Below are 18,760 nucleotides of genomic sequence, written 5' to 3' on the forward strand. Positions count from 1 at the left end.
AACAATTCTAGCGTAAGTAATTTTGAGAATAGGTGCATTATTGCCACAATATGTCCCTTAGTTTTACAAGGGCCCGTATTCAAAAAACACTCATGTAAGTGCCGTCCCTGAGTGGCCATCGTCGGGGCGGTCATCAGCCCCGTCGTGGGATTAGCCGGGTGCGCGTATTCACTCACTCACTCCCAACTACCGTGGTCATACCTTTTGACAGACAGCATAGACCATGACTCTCTCATTTGATCGGGAACTAGATATCCTGAAATGTGAGACTTTTTCGGTTTCGCAGCTAATTTCTTTTGTTAGTATATATATATATATATATATATATATATATATATATATATATATATGTATATATGTGTGTGTGTGTGTGTGTGTGTGTGTGTGTGTGTGTGTGTGTGTGTGTGTGTGTGTGTGTGTGTGTGTGTGTGTGAATGAATCGAATTATAGGTAGTAACCTGCTTTCAGTATTGTATAAATATTTACAAAGATAACATCCAACAGAATCAGGGCAACATTTCAATCAACCAAGAGAGCAGCCTGGCTTCAGGAATTATTTTTTACAATGAATCGCATCCGTACTATCGGCGTCAAATGAAAGTTGAACAGCGGAGCGCGTGGCCCAAGCATAAGTGAAGATATAGTGCGCGCCGTCCAGTCATCACCATTGATAAGCGCGCACATCCGATTTGGCCGCACTGCGCGATCCCCCTCTAGTGAGATAATTTCGCCTCTGTCCTGGTTCTTACAATTGAAAGGGAGTAAATAAAAAATAAAAACGAAGCTAAAATATTGCAGTTTACGGCGAGTCTTGTCGCACAGATCGCCGAAGCCACGAGTGCTGTCAGCGCGAATAGCGGTGCGCGTGGTGCAGTTTGCCCCGTCATCGCCCGCACCGTGCACCATCATCGCAAGGTAGATTCGCCCGCGCGGTGCGGGCGATGACGGGGCAAACTGCACCACGCGCACCGCTATTCGCGCTGACAGCACTCGTGGCTTCGGCGATCTGTGCGACAAGACTCGCCGTAAACTGCAATATTTTAGCTTCGTTTTTATTTTTTATTTACTCCCTTTCAATTGTAAGAACCAGGACAGAGACGAAATTATCTCACTAGAGGGGGATCGCGCAGTGCGGCCAAATCGGATGTGCGCGCTTGTCAATGGTGATGACTGGACGGCGCGCACTATATCTTCACTTATGCTTGGGCCACGCGCTCCGCTGTTCAACTTTCATTTGACGCCGATAGTACGTCTCATCACTCAGGTAATTTAGAAAGTTGCGTAGTGCAATCGGCCTCTCATATATATTGGCTTTCATAGATTATGAAAAGACATTTGATTCAGTAGAGGTATCAGAAGTCAGAGGTATTACGTAGTCAAGGAGTACATGACGCTTATGTAAATATCTTGGGAAATATGCAAAGATTACACAGCTACCGGAGAACCGGGTTCTCCACAAGAAAAGTAGAAAGTTACTTATCAAGAAAGGAGTCAGGCAAAAAGACACAATCTTTCCACTGCATGCTTAGAAGTATTCAAGCTATTAGGCGTTATAATTAGACTGGGAATTAAGGCTGAGGAGTAAGGATCAACGGCGAATATCACGGCAACCGTTGTTCAATAGCCTGTCGAGTGAACTAGAATTGAGGCTCGCCAGACAGCCTCTAGAGTCTGTCCAGGAGCACGTTTGCCTATTATCGTTTGTCCATCTATATCTATATCATGATAGGGAACATAGAGTTTCTCAGAAACTCTATGATAGGGTACCCTGATCATGAGAAGGAAGTATACAGAAGAATAAAAATTGGTTGGAGTCCATACGGCAGGCATTACCAAATCCTGACTGGAAGCTTACCATTGTCATTGAAAAGTGTACAATCGTTGCATTCTAGCAGTGCTAACATATGAGGCAGTAATATATATATATATATATATATATATATATATATATATATATATATATACACACACACACACACACGCGCGCGCGCGCACGCTTAGACAACGCCCGAAAAGCGTTGGCTTGATTGGAGGCTCCGGCTCGGAAGGCTGAGACAGGCTGAGAGGTTCGTCAAGCCACATTGAGCCTCCTCGCGAGACCCGGCAACCCGGCGAGACGCCGACTTGACAAAAAGTTTTTGAACCGCGTGGTTGCAAGTCAGTCTTGTGTAAATTGTTGACTAGGCGGGAAGATTCTCATCATGAAGCTCAAGAAGACTCAAGGTGCACCTGCAAAGCCATCTAAGGTATTCTCTTTGCTGCTATAATCGATGCGCATCCAAAAGAAAAAAAAATATTTGTTTGCCGGTTTGAAGTCTTCGTATCCCCCCCCCCCCTTTTTCTTATTTGGCTTGCGTTAAGACATCGTGTGCATAAATTCTAGCGTACAAACCAGGTTATATAAACAGCAAGCCATTGGCAGAAGCACAACTTAATAAATATGACCCAAGCGAGCACGAAGCGGGCTTGGAATTGCGTTTTCCAAGCCCGCCGTGCCCGAGGGGCAAAAACTAGGCTTATAAAAAAGACAGTGTCGAAGTAGGCTTCCATGCCGTCCATATTGAACCAAATTTGTGTGCTACATTTTAGGTCGGCAAGGAAAAGAAGCTGCAGAAGGCGAATGACAATGACGGAGATGTGGAGTCGGACACAGAAGACTACGTTAAAGGTGCGTTTCAAAACAGCGGTGCGGCCGAAATTTGAAGTGGCGTCGCAAGTCGCAGAAGCCATTGTTCGTTTCACTTAAACGTAATATTAGTAATTCTGCTTAGACCTTTGTGATATTGTCATGATCTCTTCCAAGCAATCGACGGGGTTATTGTGAGGGGCACCTTTGCGAGAAAGTTGCACACATGTATGCAGAACGCGCCCTCTTAGCTTAGCCTAATTCCATATCGCGTTGCTTGCGTGTCCTTGGTGCTTTTTGTCTAAGTTATTGCTCCAAGAAGTTGATTTTATTTCATAATCGCTTTTTTTGCGCATAGCACATGCGCGATTCGCTGTGCGGTGAAGGAAACAGTCGGTGCGTCATATTTGTAGGCGCGCACTTTCCGTCGCCATTTTTGGCGCGTCATTTGTACGTACTAATGCGATGCGGTCATAATGAGCGTCCATCTACTGCTACAAGCCTGGCTTTGAGCAAGTTCATGGTTACATGTGCTGCTCTAGGCATATAGTGCCTGGCTGAATCCTTCGGAAGTATACATTTAATTAATTCCACTCAGCAATGTACATATAACAATGTGCGGTCAAGTAGGCGCAGCAGGAGGTTACAGAACAGTTGCAATCAATGGGAGGGTACGCCATAATTTTGTAGTGTTCTTTGTTTCCTCAAATATAGAGCAGTTAGGCGTAGAGGCAGACTGTTCAAACATAATTTTTCGTATATGAAGACATGAAGTAGCTGATCAGGTGGAGCACTCACAAGCACATATTCCTATGATGTGTTACATTAATTCAAGTGAAATGTAGATTTTGCAGTCAAAGCAGCTATATTGAGCATTCTTGGCCGTTAATTCTGTTACCATTAGTGAGACACAAATCAGAAGGCAATACAGTGTGGCAACTCAGCAGTGTTGTGACTAGGCAATTCTAGTAATGAACTTGCGCCTATAAAAAGATCAATATGGCCATGTAGGTAATTTCTTTGTGCCTCCTCATTCTTGACTTCCTTTGCATTTTGCGATGCTTTTGCATTTCACTCACCCAATGAGGACTTATGCTGCTTCCAAACAAAACTCTTTTGTTCAGCAGTAGTGAAAGCTGTCTTTGGATTCTGGCGTTCCCACGACCCGTAGCCATGTTTTGACAGATGTTAGGTGGTGGAGCGCTGGTAGTGCGCTGCTAATGAAAAAAACGAAAAATAGTACATGCTAATGATTGTGGTTGCCGATGCCTTTGCACTAACAGAAACTTTAAACTTATCTGCTGCAATATTATTTCTATGTGCTGTAGTTGATGTCAATGACAAGTGATAGCTTCCCCAGTTTTGTGCACGCTCATCTCCTGTGTACCAATAAACAGCTGTAATACATTTTGGGCAAGTTAAAATTCTCGAAATATTTTCTCTCATATGACGGAATTGAAATGCAATATCCTGCAAATAAGTAAGGCGCTATTGCCTGTCCAGTGCGAAGGAACATCTTTAACCTCTTTTGTGCGTTGGACCTACTGTGTTTGTCCACGCATTGCTGGCAAAAACTATCAAGGGCGAGCCTGGCTCGTCAATGGTACTTGCCAGCAATGCCATGGACGAGCCTAGTTTCGTCTCTGTGCTTAGTCATGCTTTTGGTAGATGGCTGCACACAAACCATGTAACAGTGCAAGCACAAGTGAATTTATTCTTTCTGAGGAAGTAAACTGGGTTTTAGCTAGAGCCCTCAAAAATAATTTGGCCATTTTAGGTCAGAACTAGGGATAATAGCATGGCACAGAGAGGTTAAAGAACCTGAATCTCAACCGGGCCCTAGGCGATATGACGGTGAAAATTGTGGTATTAAGTTTTTTATATTTCACGCAGCTGAGACCTCAGTGTTTTAAAACTTTGTTTTGTTTTAAAGTACTGATTACATGTAAGACATGAGAACGTACAGTGTGATCTCCAAGCCCAAACAATCAAAATGAATAGCATAAACCTATGCGTCAAGTGCCTTTCGCCTCGCATCCTCTGGCAAAAATCATTGGCATGAGACACTGTGGTCAGTGCAGAAACAAATTTCTGGAGCGAATTGAAATACTAAGAGGGCCCTGAACCACTTTTATCGAAGTCAAGAAATGCATTTGAATTTGAAATAGACTATTTCAGAGATACTTTGCCACAAAAAGTACTTCAATGCGTTCAGCAGAAGCAGAGCTATTGGCAAACGTCCCCTATGCAATGCATCTACTCCTTTTTCAATGACTTGCAATGCAAAGGCTGTGGCAGATCGGGCTGTGCCCACAACGCTTCGCCTACTGAATGTGACCGTGGTGCGCAGTTCAAATTTGATTTTGGATGTTCATGTAGGCACCACTACTTCCAATTTTGGCACCTATGACGCACCAAATGTGGTTGCCCTCAACGAGCCTGTATCGTGCATTTGATTTTTTTATTTACCAGAATAAAGGGGGTACATAAAAAAAAAAGATACATAATACAGGCAACATAGGATGAAACACCCCATGTTCATGTCTATACTATTACGTCATGAAGTGGCTGTACTAACATATCATTTTAAGTTACTTTCACAATATCACTTGATAGCTGATTACAGTCTTGACTTGTATTGGGGAAAAAGGGCTTACTAGGCACTTTAGTTCTATACAAAGTTTATTTCACTTTCAGTTTGTGATCAACTCTCATAGACATGTAGTCGGGCATATGTAAATAGTTCATGTTATCGATACTTGTTCTTGAATTAAAAATATCGTAGAACAGTTTTTATCCATGTATTAGCCTTTTCAGAGTCAATTTATTTCGCCATATGCGACTGCCCAGGGTCGATCTTTTGCAGATTCAAATTCTGAGGGACCTATTTCGAAAATTTACCGTAATTTTTCTTGGTAGACCATGAAGTGAGAAAAAGATATTTTGCATTGGTATGTATGTACTGTTTACTCATAAGTGACAACAATTAAAAAAGTAAATAAACTTATAAGAATACAAAATTTGATGCATTGTTATACACATAAGGCTTAGAAAATGCGCACGCAAGAATATTTTGCAAGTCTCAAATGTTCCTGCTCTTACACTAATATTTACATCCATAGCGTAATTGAACTGCGCAGGTGAGCGCACTCAAAACTGGTTGTGTGCCCGTCAAAAAAGCAAAACGTGCGACAAACTTCTGCTAATCTTCATCTTATCGCCAACCAGAGGCAACTATTTTTCGCGAGTCTCCAAAAAGAGAAAAGGAAACACATGTATGGCGGCAACCTTCCTATGTGCACCTCTGTGAGCATTAAACAGGCGGTCGCCCTTTGAGCGATTAGTAAAGAGATGGCCAATAGTTTTGTGAGTGCAAGAAGCCGAAACCACCCGCAGAATAATACCCAAACTGGCGCCTGGCCGTGCGCATGCCAATGCACGAGGGGTAGTATATAGACATGCCGGAGCAAACTAGCTCTAAAACAAACCATGCAATGAAAACCGAGAGAGGGAGGTGCGATAAAAAAATTCCCCGTATTCCCACATAGTGGCAGCACATGCCAGAAAAGAAAAAGTTATGAAATTAGCGCGCATTTTAAACGTACAGACGGCACCGTAAATATACGACATCAACCATTTTGGACTTGTTCATGGCGCCGTTTATTTGCGTCATTGACCCTGAAAGGGTTCAACATAGTTTTTACAGCATGTCCCGTCCAGTTTTCTCTTTGGCTTCGGTTACACTAGAATTTCTTGTGTAATTTTTAAATACAAAGCACACAGGCTTCCCAAGCAGCCACGTACATGCGTCGAATGTCTTATGGATATCGGTTTCCGATCAACGGACATCCAGTGGATGTCCACAAATCTCCAAGAGATGTCCATCGGAGATCCCGTGCATATATAAAAAAGCTAACTTGTACATCCCTTAGACATCCAGAATGGGATCCTGTGGCGGATGTATTTTGGACGGTATGTGTAGTGTGTGTATGTGTGGGCATGCACATGTGTGTACGTGCACGCACACACATTGAGGCAGCGATAGTAAAATGCATTCAAGCACTTAACTGAGGTGCTTCAGTGCATTTCAATGCTAGCTCTGCTTCAAAAAAAAGGGGGGGGGGCACATCAGCTTCAAAAAATATTTTACTGCCACCCTATGTTATAAAGCCAACAAACCACACATGAATACTGCCTATAGCAACAAGTATACATGCTGATAAAAAAGAATAAAAAATGTGCCAATCTAGATACCTTGACTGATATAGAATAATGCAGACCTAAAAAACAAAAATAGAAAGTTCTTTCAGCATGTTAAACAGTCTGACAAATGTGGAAAAGACAATACAACTAAATGAGGTCTCATGTGATTATCATACTTATTTTTCTTTTCCGTACTGTCAAACCTTGCAAGGATTCATTATAGGCACATGCTTTAGAATAAAGAAGAAACTGTGCTGGAAACCACAAAACAAAAGCACAATGCGTAGTCGAAGTGTAAGCATCAAGGCTTATCTAATACACTAACGTACGAGAACGGGCTAGACAAAGGACGTCAAAAAAAAAAAAAAAACGGGACGAAGACAGTCTTCGTCCCACCTTTGCTGTCCTTTGTCTTGTTTTGCTCTGATTAAACAAGATTATTTAATACAGACACAGTCTACACAATATAGTGCAAGATATCAAATACAGTTATGTACAAAATATCAGAAATAGAAGGCATTTTCAAAGATATGAAAAACATAATGTGATGCACCTGCAAACTCATTGGGATGGAAAGCAAAAAATGCTACCATTTCTGCTAGTTCGAGGAATTTATGTATTGTTAAACAATAATTAAGATTTATTATGCATACAAGGAGCATTTTTTCACTCTGGAGCTTAGTAATAAGAAGAATTAAGTGCATGACACTTAAAGCTGCGAACTTTTAGCGCTTTGGCTACAAAAACGATCTATAAAGACAGCCTTTACACATATCCACAATTAGATGCAGCAATTTCCACCACAAATGAATTTTTATGACAGCATAGCCGGTACTTGCACTTAGCGACCGCAGAATAGTGAATGATGTTTACCCCTTTAAACATAAATACACTCAGTTTAATGCTATAAGGATCTTTAATACCCTCATTGCTGGTGAGTAGTAGTAGTAGTAGTAGTAGTAGCAGCAGCAGCAGCAAAACTTTAGACACGGAGTGGCCGGAAAGGGGTCAAAGAGCGATGGGTGGCTCCCTTAGTCCAGGGCTCCACTGGCCTTGGCTGCCCGCTGTACTTGCTGGAGGAGTGTCCTCTGTGCCCCCAGGTTTGAACTGGCGAGCTGTACCTTCCGTTGCTCTGCTAATCGTTGTTAGTTTTTGTTAGGCTGAATAGCTAACTCTGGTGGCATTCTTTCACACATCCGTGAAATGTGGGTAAGGGTTGGTCTACCGCCGCACCACGGCTATCTAGCTCGATATTGTGTAGGGTAGAGTGTATAAAGTTTTAGGAGGTGCGGATAAACGTCGATCTGGATTTTTCTGAGGCTTGTGGCCTCTTCCCCGTTTAAGGATTTGTGTGGGGAGGTGTATTTTTGGCATGTCAAACGCTGGTGTTCCAACATTTTGTGTGGGTGTTTCGGCATGGGCAAAGCGTGTGAGCCGGGCTGCCTCGCTCGGTTGCAAGTCAATGAGCTAGAGCATCAGCCCGTTCGTTGCCTACGAGGCCTGAATGTCCTGGGTACCATATTGTATTGTGGTAATGTTGCAAGCAAGTTACGACCAAGCAACCTAAGGTTAGTAGAAGGTAAATGGCCTGTCATAAATAAGCGACATGCTTCTTCAGTCAGTCACTATGGTTGAGGAGTGGCCTTTCTTCTCCTGATGTTAGTTAGCTAGGGCTATTGCTGTAATATCCGCAAAAGTTATGCAAGATGTGGTTAAGGATGCAGTGACGAAGGGTTGGCGTGTTTTGTCTACAGCTACTGCTGTATAACGTGATTTCGCTTGTGTAGCAGCATCTAGATATATTACATGTTTGGGTGCCACTTTGTGGCGTAGCCGTTAGACCCGGGCCAAACGAAGACCTTGGTTGGTATTGTGATGCATATGCTTGGGATGCGGTCTGGCGCATATGTGCTTGTGACAATCTTTAGTCTTGTCCTCCATAGCATCTTCCTGTATGTATGGGGGGTGGGACTGTTATGCGGGCCAAGATAGTTCTGCCTGCAGCAGTAGGGCTGAGGCAGTCTCTCTGAGACTAGTACCGCAGTTTAAAGCTCTGCAAAAGTGTTATGTAGGCCCAAGGCCAAAAGCTGCTCAGTCGGAATGTGTATAGGCAGCCCTAAGGCAGCTTTACACACGCTGTGAATGACGGTGTCGACTTCGTATTCTTCAGACTTGCTGAGGCCGTGGTAGGGAAGTCCGTGGGATATTCAACTAAGGACGAAAGCTGGAACTAGCCATAGGGTGTGTCTGTGTCTCATTCTTTTATGGTGATACACTATGTGTTGTATCATCCTAAAGATTTGTTTAGTTGTGGTTTGTAAAGTTTTGATTGTGTGTGTGTAGCCTTGCCATTGCTTTGTACCCAAAAACCCAGAATGCTGGCTTGGATGACTTCAGCGATGGGGTGGCCGTCCACGTTGAGATTTATTTGTCCATTCGTTTTATAGCAAGGGTTGTGAACTCTGATAATGTTTGATTTTTCCGGGGCTCAGCTAAGTCTGCTGTTCCTAGCGAAACAAGAGGCAATGTCGGCCGCCTGCTGAAGTGTTTGCTCTTTCTACGCTAGAGAGCTGTACGTAGCCAAACGGGTTGCATCGTCCACATATAAGGTGTAGCCTAATTGCGGGGTTTCCTCTAGGGCATGAGCGAGTCTCTGCATAGCTATCTTATGGCATTTTTCACTGGTCGATTCGGAGCAGGAAGTCTTGCATCGCGGCAACGAATCCGAATTTCACTGATAGATCTGGAGCGGGTCCGCACGTTCCACTGGTCGTTTCGGATCAACTCGCTCCGTGCCGGATCGCTCTCACTTGCTCCACCGCCGAGGCGCGGATTCGAGCGGAAATAGCTTGCGTCACTTCTGTCTTCAAGCGAAATCGGTACCCGGTTGGTACGCACAACATTGTGTTACTTTGCAAAATGGCTGTGTTCGGTGCTGCTGCAAAGCTCGCGTTTAGCGATGAGAGCTCAGATGACAGCGATTACGAGGCGACGCAGGTGCTGTACGAAGCCTTCTATGCACATTGTCCATGCACAATCCTTGCGGGCGCGACATGGAAATGACGGACTCTGCGACTACCGCGGTCAAATTACGCACGGGGGACGGTGAGTTTGCTTGCCGTGGAAATGTACAGAGCGGGAATCGGGCATGGTTTCCGGAACCGGTTTGCGCGACGTGCATGCATACTTCCTGTGTGATCCCCCGCGGAGCATTTTTGCGCTTCGCTGGCTGATTCGAATTTGTGAAACCAGAGCGCTCGCTCGAAGATTTCGGCGGCCGCTCCAGATCAACCAGTGAAAAACGCCATTAAATAGGAGTGGTGTTATTGCTTCTTGAGGGGTTCCTTTTTTAGATATGTCTGTAGGATCTGACCGGGTCTGTCCAATGCCTATTGTGGCTGTTCGGTTAGCGAGGAAGGACTTGACATAGGCAAATATTTGCTCACCACACCCTACGACATTGAGTTTGTCGAGTATAGCCTCATGTGAGATGTTATCGAAAGCCCTTTTGAGGTCGAGGGCAAGAATGAGGTGTTCGCTACCCATAAGGCTCATTCACTCCGGCTACTGACAGCGGTCTCGCTACCAAATTGGACACAAAGCGACCAGTCGCACATGGTCACTTTTCTCAAAATGTGACTATTCTGGACCAGTCCCTCGCTGCTCGATTTTTCAGTCGTGTGACCGTGGTAGCAAAACTGCTAAACCAATCAGTGCTGTGCAGAAAGTTTGTTAGCAGTAATTTTCATCCGGCGTTCAGCATCCGAATGTCATAGACATTCGTATGCTGTTGAACGTTGTTATAATGGAAGTAGTGTTTAGTGCAGCAGGCAAGACAGTTATGCAGTGAATGCTTAGGAGTATCGCAAACAGGAAAGTGCTGTCGGAAACAGCAAGAAATCGTTTTGAGTTTGAGAAATTTGGAGAGGCAAACTCCATAAAATGCAGAATAATTATTTTTGTGAGGGTGCTTGACATGCTTCTTGGCTGAGGCAAAGAGCTTTCGTCAAACAGCCAAAGAAAAGGAGGTGTAAGTAGTGTCTGTTGATGAAGAAACTGTGGCTAAAATGGCGATGTGAATATTTGAAGGTTTATGTAGGGAAATAAAAATTTTCACCTTTCTTGTATTATATTTTGGTATTCTTAAATTTTGAAAATGTTCTGTACAAACCCCTGCTTTATAGAGTTCCTCAGTGTAGTGAAAAAATCGGGATGAGGCTACATGGGATTTGACCATTTGCACTAATTCAACAGTGGAATGTTGTTGAATGCATAGATGTTGTAAAATATAAATTGCTCTCAAGGTTTGAGTGTCAAATATGTATTGTCACAAGTACATTTCAGTAGAAACGGTAATGCATTTTTTTGGCTACAAGTACATCTGGTGACTGGTACTCCTGGCTTATTGTGCTTTTTATTCTGCAGTTTCCACAGTGCCAAACAAGAAGCCGAAGATCCCAGCACCTGAGGCAGACTCTGAAGAGGATGACCTTGAGGTAGATGATGAAGATGTTGACGATGAGGATGCTGAACTGGATGAAGACAGCCTTGATGATGATGAGCTAGATGACAGTGAGGGCCTAAGTAGTGAAGATGATGATGAAGGTAAGTCTTTCTTGGCTCCAAAGCTTTGGGAATTTTATTGGGAAATTTTGAAATTTGCACAATAAGCATTTAAGGGGGGACGCGGGGATCAACTCCGGAAAAACGACCCAAAAATCACTTTTTAGAAAGTTGCCGATTTCGAATCTTTGACCCCTTTTCTATAAGTTTTCCAAGTATTTCCGCTGAAAACGACTGCTAAGTACCATAAATAAATATATACATAAGGCAATACAGCGAAAATTTCGTGAAAATCGGTGGAAAAGTCGCGGTTTTCGAGCGTCCCTAGCTCCGGAACGGCAGTACGCGGCGCGGCCATGCTGGTACCGTTGAAAAGCGCGCCTCTTCGCCTTTTGACTCCTCTCTTTCATTTCCTGATAGAGAGAAGGGCAAGCATAAAAAGCAAAAAGTCTGAAGGTCGCGGAGCTGCTTGTCGCGGCCGCCGATTGGCTTGCTCCGTCACGTGCGTTCTATGAGCCGCCCCATTGGCCGGGTCTGGAAGCGAGCTGCTGCGGCGTCTGCTTCTCCCGTTTCATAGCGCGCTGGCTGCTGCTCCTTTGTTTACATGTTGGATATTCGAGGTACGCCGCCGCTTCATCGCTTTAATCGGATTTGAGTTTTCTATTTCATTTTGTGGTTTCGAGCATGACTTGGCGGGCGTGGACGACGAAATACGCGACCAAGCGCCGCTTCGGCAGCCGCAAGCGCAAGCCGCCGAACATCCGATGGATTAGTCCTAGCAGAGTTGCGTCCGCGCGCAAGCTTAGACTGCCGACGCATTGCCGGGCAATTCGCAGGCTGTTGCAGCCTTGAGTTCCAGTGGTGATGATACTGAACTAATAACCGCCTTTTCCGATGCTTCCGGGCCTGCAACGCCCTGTAAATGCTCCGCGACGTACCCCGATTGTGCCACCGCCGTCACCGAGATGAACGACGAAAGTGCGGTCCAAGCGCGTGCGTCTGCGGCCGTGAAGACGAACCGTGCATCAGCAACGGTCGCACCATGCAGTCGCATCTTGAGTCACAATTCATCTTGTCAGAAGTGTTGAATATGACCGCCGCCACTGTCCGCGCGTCACTTCGTTCTGTGCCGGCAACCGAACGGAAGATAGGGTTTGCGGCTGGAGGATCATGCTCGGTGGCGACGGACTCAAGCGAGTCGAGCAGCTGAGAAAAATGCCTTGCGCAAGAAGAGGGCACAAAAAGCACATGAAAGCAAGCATAAAAGATCCAAGAAGCCAAGAGAGCAGCCTGACTCCTGTACCTACAAGGCCGGTGGTTTCTAGTCGAATAAACATGGCCCAAAACTTCAAACACCTTTTTCTCAAAACTTTTTTCTACCACCAAGGTCAGCTTGCAAAGCCAATATCTCAGCCACCGTTATGAATATTTTTACACCGTTTGTTTTGTTACACTCATTGTGCACCACTGCACACAGTGACATGTTTTGTTTTCAAAATAGTTGCTTCAATAATTTGTTATCTTTTGTTTTCACAGTCTCGATTTTCATGCAACTGAAGTAGCTGCAAAAGAATGAAAATATAAAAAAAATCTGTTAGGCAAAAAAAATTACAGGAATGTCACTGTGTGGAGGATACATATAGGAGTGCTATCAAAGTTTGTTTGAACTCCTAGCACCAATATACAGGTGTGCAGGCATTTTGCAAAAATGAAAGCAGAACAATTTTGTAAACAAAGATGTACTTCAGATATTGCAGCCATATTTTCACCATATTTTCACAGTTTTGTTTATGTGATATTATTAACATCTGTGCAAAATTTAATCAAAATCGGATGGTAAATAAAAAAGTTAGCTTTGATCCCCATATCCCCCCTTAAACAACACGTGTAGGGCATGAAGTCATAACTGAATATCATGGCCATGCACAAAGGTGCAAAATTCAGGACATTTGGCTTCTTAGGCTGAAAACAAAGCATCTTGGTCAGCTTGACAGCAGTTCATAATTTTTTGTAGTTGACTCGCTTCCTAATATAGTAAAGCTCTCATGGGTCAGATGACAGTCATGAAAAATGTTGTAACTTGCGTACCCTGCCACTAAGGTATGCAAGTGGTCATTGTGAGAGTCGGCTTTCTCAAGCAAGCACACTAGTGTGACCAGCTGGAAACCACTGCCAGTTTGTTGAAAGTAGTGCGCATGTAGGCCGAAAGCTCCAGACTAAGACTGTGAGGAAAAGTGTATTCATAAGCTTTTTGTGATGTTGACATTGTAAAAAAATGATCACTTGAAATTCTCTTCTTCAGGATGGTTGGTTGGCTACTGTAAATATACATGGTAGCTCTTGCAGTGAATCTACTCTTTGCCTGCACCAAGACCTGTAATGAAAGTTCATATAGCTGTTTCACTATCCTTTCTTTTTTACTGTTCTCTTCTACTGTTTCCTCTAGTGAGCCGACTATGTATACTAGTCCAATCGGATACCTTACTCTTGTTTGTAAAGATGAAACAATGCTCTGCAGCTTACTTTTGTGTGCATACATACCCTGTTGGGTGTATTCTGACTAGTGATATGTTGCGCTGCAGTGCCTCAGTTGGTGGCAGCTGGAAAGGCCAAAGCCAAGCAAAAGAATGCAGCAAAACAAGTTTCATTAGAAGAAGGGAGCGAGGATGATGATGATGAAGACGATGAGAGTGACCTGGAAGATGGTGAGAGCTACTGATTTTGTTTTGCATTCTCTAGTTATTGTATATGCAGAATTGATGCTCTGCAGGAGGGGAAAAGTAATGTACAGGTGCAGCCACTCCTAGCGGGAACACAGGAGCCTGTAGCATTGCTCTGTGGAGCGTTGCCATCGGCATCTTGTGAAGTCTTGGCAGACGGCTCGCCGGGCTTTTCGCCAATCACTTTGACTGTACAAAAAGCTGCTGTCTGTGTGGTGACAACTTGATATACCGTAGACTGTGTGTTCAAAAGGAAAATATATTCTCGTAACATGCAAAAATGAATGACCTGTCCATCAGTATAGCATGTGCTTACAGTGTATTCTGTGCTTAGTGGTGTGGTTGCTGCTCGAATTGTGCCAACTGGTGGAACATGCTACAGCTTGCTACATTTGTGCAAAAGGCCTGTTCCAAGGTATTGTTTTTTTTTTTTTGCTCTTTTGGAGAATAAGATGGTAAGTGCCCAAAATTGATCAGTCTCCACATTTGTTGCCACTCCACATATGCAGCTCACCATGGTCAAAATTACAATTACCATTTGCACCTCAGTTCAGAAAGATATTGTTGCCCATTGTGACCGTCTAAATCGCACTACTAATAGCTCGGCTATGAAGACATGTGCCCCAACACATCTCAGAAGTGGCGATGCCAGCATCGAGATGCATGCCTTGCAGCGAACATCGTCGCCTTAGCTTGCGGAGTGAGAGCATGCGCAGAACATGTGCTCATGTTAAACCAGGCAAGCTTTAAAAAAAAATTTGTGTACTGACACTGATGCATGCAAACCATTAGTCAAACCTCGATATAAAGAACCTCGATTTAGTGAAATTCTCAATGTAACGAACTATTTTCATTTCCCGATCGTAGTTGCATTAAAAGCCGTTTATATCTTTTCGCGATTTAACAAAGTTTCGTGACACGCTTTCAATTTAACGAAATTTTTGGCCATTTCAAGCATGTACCTGAAAGCCTGTACGGCTAGTAAATCTACCAAAACACTACAAAAATGTTGGCCGAGCCAAAAGGTATTTCAAGTGTCCTTCCGCATGAAACGTAGGAGCAGCAAAAACACTGTCAAAGCGTGCGCACCGGGGTGCGGTAGGTAGGAAACACCGCTGCGCCATTTGTATGTAGCCTTTGTAAACAATTCGTGGAAGCCACGGAGCACTCTGAGAAACACGGGAGTTGACGATTACATCTGTGCAAGGGGGGTGGGAAGGGAGTGAATGCGCAGTAATGTGATCAAGCACGCGCTTTTAGGAGAGCGAGGAGGGGGGCAAGAACACGGCGCCATCTGCCTTCTCTTAGTGCGCGCATCCATGCGCGGGCCGCATGCCTTAAGGGGGGATGAGGGTCTTGAAAACTTTTTTTTTATTTCTCAAGATATCTTCCTGAAATTTGGCATGCAGATATATCTTTGAATGCTGATCCCAAATATATATTCAGATTTTATATATATCATCTAGAAATGAAGATATTGCAAAATAATGTATCCCACATAGGTATTTTCTTACGGGCCATTATGATAATTTCTTAATTAAAAAAACTAGTTTTAAAGAATAGCTGTCATTTCCAAGGGCCCACTGCACATCCTAAAGCTAAAGAAATTTTTAAAAAGTCATCACATAGGTCATGAATGAATAACAAAGTAGGAAGAAAAAAACAATGCAGGAGTAATTAGCTTACATCTGACCTAATTGCTCGTCTATTGGGTTTAATGAAAAATGGAAAGCTTTAGGATGTAGCTGAAGTTTTACTGAAAAAAAAATAACTAATTCAATAAAATCAGTTGATGCAAACATTATGAAAAGTTCTGTAAGGCAAAGGGATTTGATCAAAAAAGCAAAGCTGAGAAAATTGCATTCAAAGTTTTGCTTACTCTGCCACTTTTGTTTACCTATCACATGGAAAAATTTAATGCTTTAGCATGCAGCCCAGTCATTACTGAACACAATAACACCAAACTTGCAGAAATCTGTTCATGTAAAGATTGTGAAAACCTCTGTATTGCGTTGGCACTTGCCAAAAAGAAGCTCAGAAAGTCACTTGCTATTTTCTATGAATCTGCCACACATTCACAAAAGTCCTGGGCAGTAGTCCTGGGTTCTGTCAGGCTTGTGCTTCTTGGCCATCCTCTTCATCACCTTTTCAGCATTGGTGTGACTTTTATCAGACCTGCACAGCCTCTGTTTATCTTTTTCAAGGCTCCTACGAATGAGGCAGCTACCAGAACTGTAACCAAGCTGTGCTGCAACAGCTCTGCTGGTTGCTGCCATTCCTTGGTTGAAGCGAGAAACTGCTTCTGCAACAGCTCTTTCAACAGCCAGCAAAGAAACATGCGTGTTCAACAGTTTCTTTAGCACAGAGAGATCAACGATGATGTACTCTGCCGCGATCGTCGTCTTCACTTGCTGTGCCGACGTTCATTAGCTCGAAGTTGCGGGAAGTCGCGGACTTCTTCGCCAATGAAGTTTTAATGTTGTCTGCGTATTTTTCGCGCCCCGCGCACTCCGCCTCCGTGAAAAACACCGTGTCGAAGCTTTGAGCACGCGAGCTCGGTCCAGCCGCGTCCGTCGGCACCGAAGCGGCGTGCGGAAACGCCGAAGTCGACGTTAGGCTTAGGCCAGCCGGCTCGGCCGCTTCCGACGACACGGAATCCGAAGCGACTTACAGCGTCTCAAAAGTTGGCATTTTCGATGGGCTTAGTCCAGGCGCATCCACCGGCACTGCAGAGACTTGCGGTAACACCGAAGTTGACACCGATCGGCACTGTCCTGCCGCGTCCACCGGCGAAGCTAGCGTCGACGGGGTTTGTTCAGCCGCGTCCACCGGCGAAGCTGCTGTTGGCGAGCTCAGTCCAGCCGCATCCACCAAGGGCACAGCAGCTTGCGGCATCACCGAAGCTGTAGTTCCCGACGATGTAGCGCTCTTATTCCATGCGCGTCTATTTTTGCTGACTGCTTTTCGCGTGCTTGCTTTCAAGCGCGCGTCTCGCGCCATCGTGACACGTGGAACAAAGACACCAGGCACGCAAAAGCAAGAAATTCGTGGTTAAAAAGCGACTCAATAGCCAAAATATCAACAAGAACGATAAAGAAAAAGACAGAACGAAAAATACTAGGAAACAGAGAGCTGCGCGAAAACGACGTGCGGCGAAAGCAGACGACGTGAAGGAGTCGAACAACGCGGCCGCGGGGCCGCGGCAGGCGAAGCATGCGTCACGGCCAATCAGAGGGCTGCATCTCGAGGAGGCGCCCGTTTCACCCAATCAGCGGCTGTCTCGCGACGATTTCCCGCTTGAGAACAGGTGCCGATCGCTGCGCTGCACGGGGGTCTACAGCGTGCCGAGGGGCGCCAGAATGGAGAGCGGGAAACCAGCTTTCAAACGAGACCAAGATGGCGCCGATCGGTTCGCGTCGCGCGGAGCTATGGCAGCTTGAAAATGAGGCAAACCTTCGCGCTTGGCGTTCAGTTTCGGCTCACCGACGTTTCTAAATTGCCGTTTTTATTATACTTCGAGTAGGAATTGAGCCATAATATTTTGTAAAGGCATAGTTGGGACATTAAAGACTTCAAAAACGCAATTTTTGACCATTTTTCGCGATTTCAAGACCCGCGTCCCCCCTTAACTTGGACGTAATCTCGCTGGGGCAAGTGCAAAGGTTGAGCCGAGACGTTTGGTGCCTTGATGCGCCTTGAGTTCTCGCACATCTAGTGTTCGCACCCGCCGTGGTTGCTCAGTGGCTATGGTGTTGGGCTGCTCAGCACGAGGTTGCGGGATTGAATCCCGGCCACATCGGCCGCAATTTGGTGGAGGTGAAATGCGAAAACACCTGTGTACTTAGATTTAAGTGCACGTTAAGGGGAGACGTGGGTCCCAAAACTAATTTTGTTAATTTTAGTGTGAACGCGATGTTATTTAACAGTATTGTTCAGTTTTTTCTGCTGATTGCAAATATTCAATTACGTTTTGTATATCTTCATTAGAACAAATGATGCAAAGTTTTCAATACAAAAGTTCAATCAATTTATTACGGGGCTTTTCAAAAACTTAACTGTGTCAAAAGGAAAAGCAAAGTATACGGCCAGAACGCCAGAGAGTAGCTCTAGCCGGTGATGCTATTTTTATTGTTCTCAGTGCAATTATAATGCAAAAAAATACAGATGTAAACATAATTTCAATATTTTTGCTAATTTTCATTTGTATTTAGTGGCGATTAAAATTTTGCCGGCAACTTTAGAAATAAATATATAGCATCACCGGCTAGATCCATTTGACAGAAATATATTGATACCAAACATTTTGCTGGTACTTATAAAGGACATATGAAGATCCCCTGTAAGGCAGTGTGCAGTGTCCAAAAAAATGAAGCTGAGAAAAACGAGTTTGAACTTTCAGTTCACTGTAACTTTTAATGGACTAACAATATGGCAATAGGCTTATCGTCTTCTATCGCGCATTCCACGGCCACCTTCGCGCCTTGCCGAACGCTTCACGCGTAGTAGTCTTCAGACGACTATCTCCTCCAGCCATTCGGGTAGCGAAAAAGACCTTTTATCAAACGTTGTCGAGAAGCGAGCGGCCGAACGTTCACAGCGGTGTGATGAAACCACAGAGACAAACATGCAGCGCGCACGAGAGCGACCA

General features: G+C 44.4%; 1 protein-coding gene across 1 annotated transcript in view; it reads left to right on the forward strand.

The window, feature by feature from the left end:
• The first annotated feature begins 2,075 nt into the window (after positions 1 to 2,075).
• The window catches only part of LOC135915075 (nucleolin-like), an 82,252-nt gene continuing 65,567 nt past the window's right edge, over positions 2,076 to 18,760 (forward strand). The window contains exons 1-4 of the mRNA XM_065448056.1: positions 2,076 to 2,246; positions 2,590 to 2,668; positions 11,255 to 11,434; positions 13,975 to 14,097. Coding sequence (XP_065304128.1) covers positions 2,202 to 2,246; positions 2,590 to 2,668; positions 11,255 to 11,434; positions 13,975 to 14,097 — 427 coding nt within the window. The 5' untranslated portion in view covers positions 2,076 to 2,201. The remainder of the gene's footprint in view (positions 2,247 to 2,589; positions 2,669 to 11,254; positions 11,435 to 13,974; positions 14,098 to 18,760) is intronic.

This window comes from Dermacentor albipictus, chromosome 1 (assembly GCF_038994185.2).
Source record: "Dermacentor albipictus isolate Rhodes 1998 colony chromosome 1, USDA_Dalb.pri_finalv2, whole genome shotgun sequence".
Lineage (NCBI taxonomy): Eukaryota > Metazoa > Arthropoda > Arachnida > Ixodida > Ixodidae > Dermacentor > Dermacentor albipictus.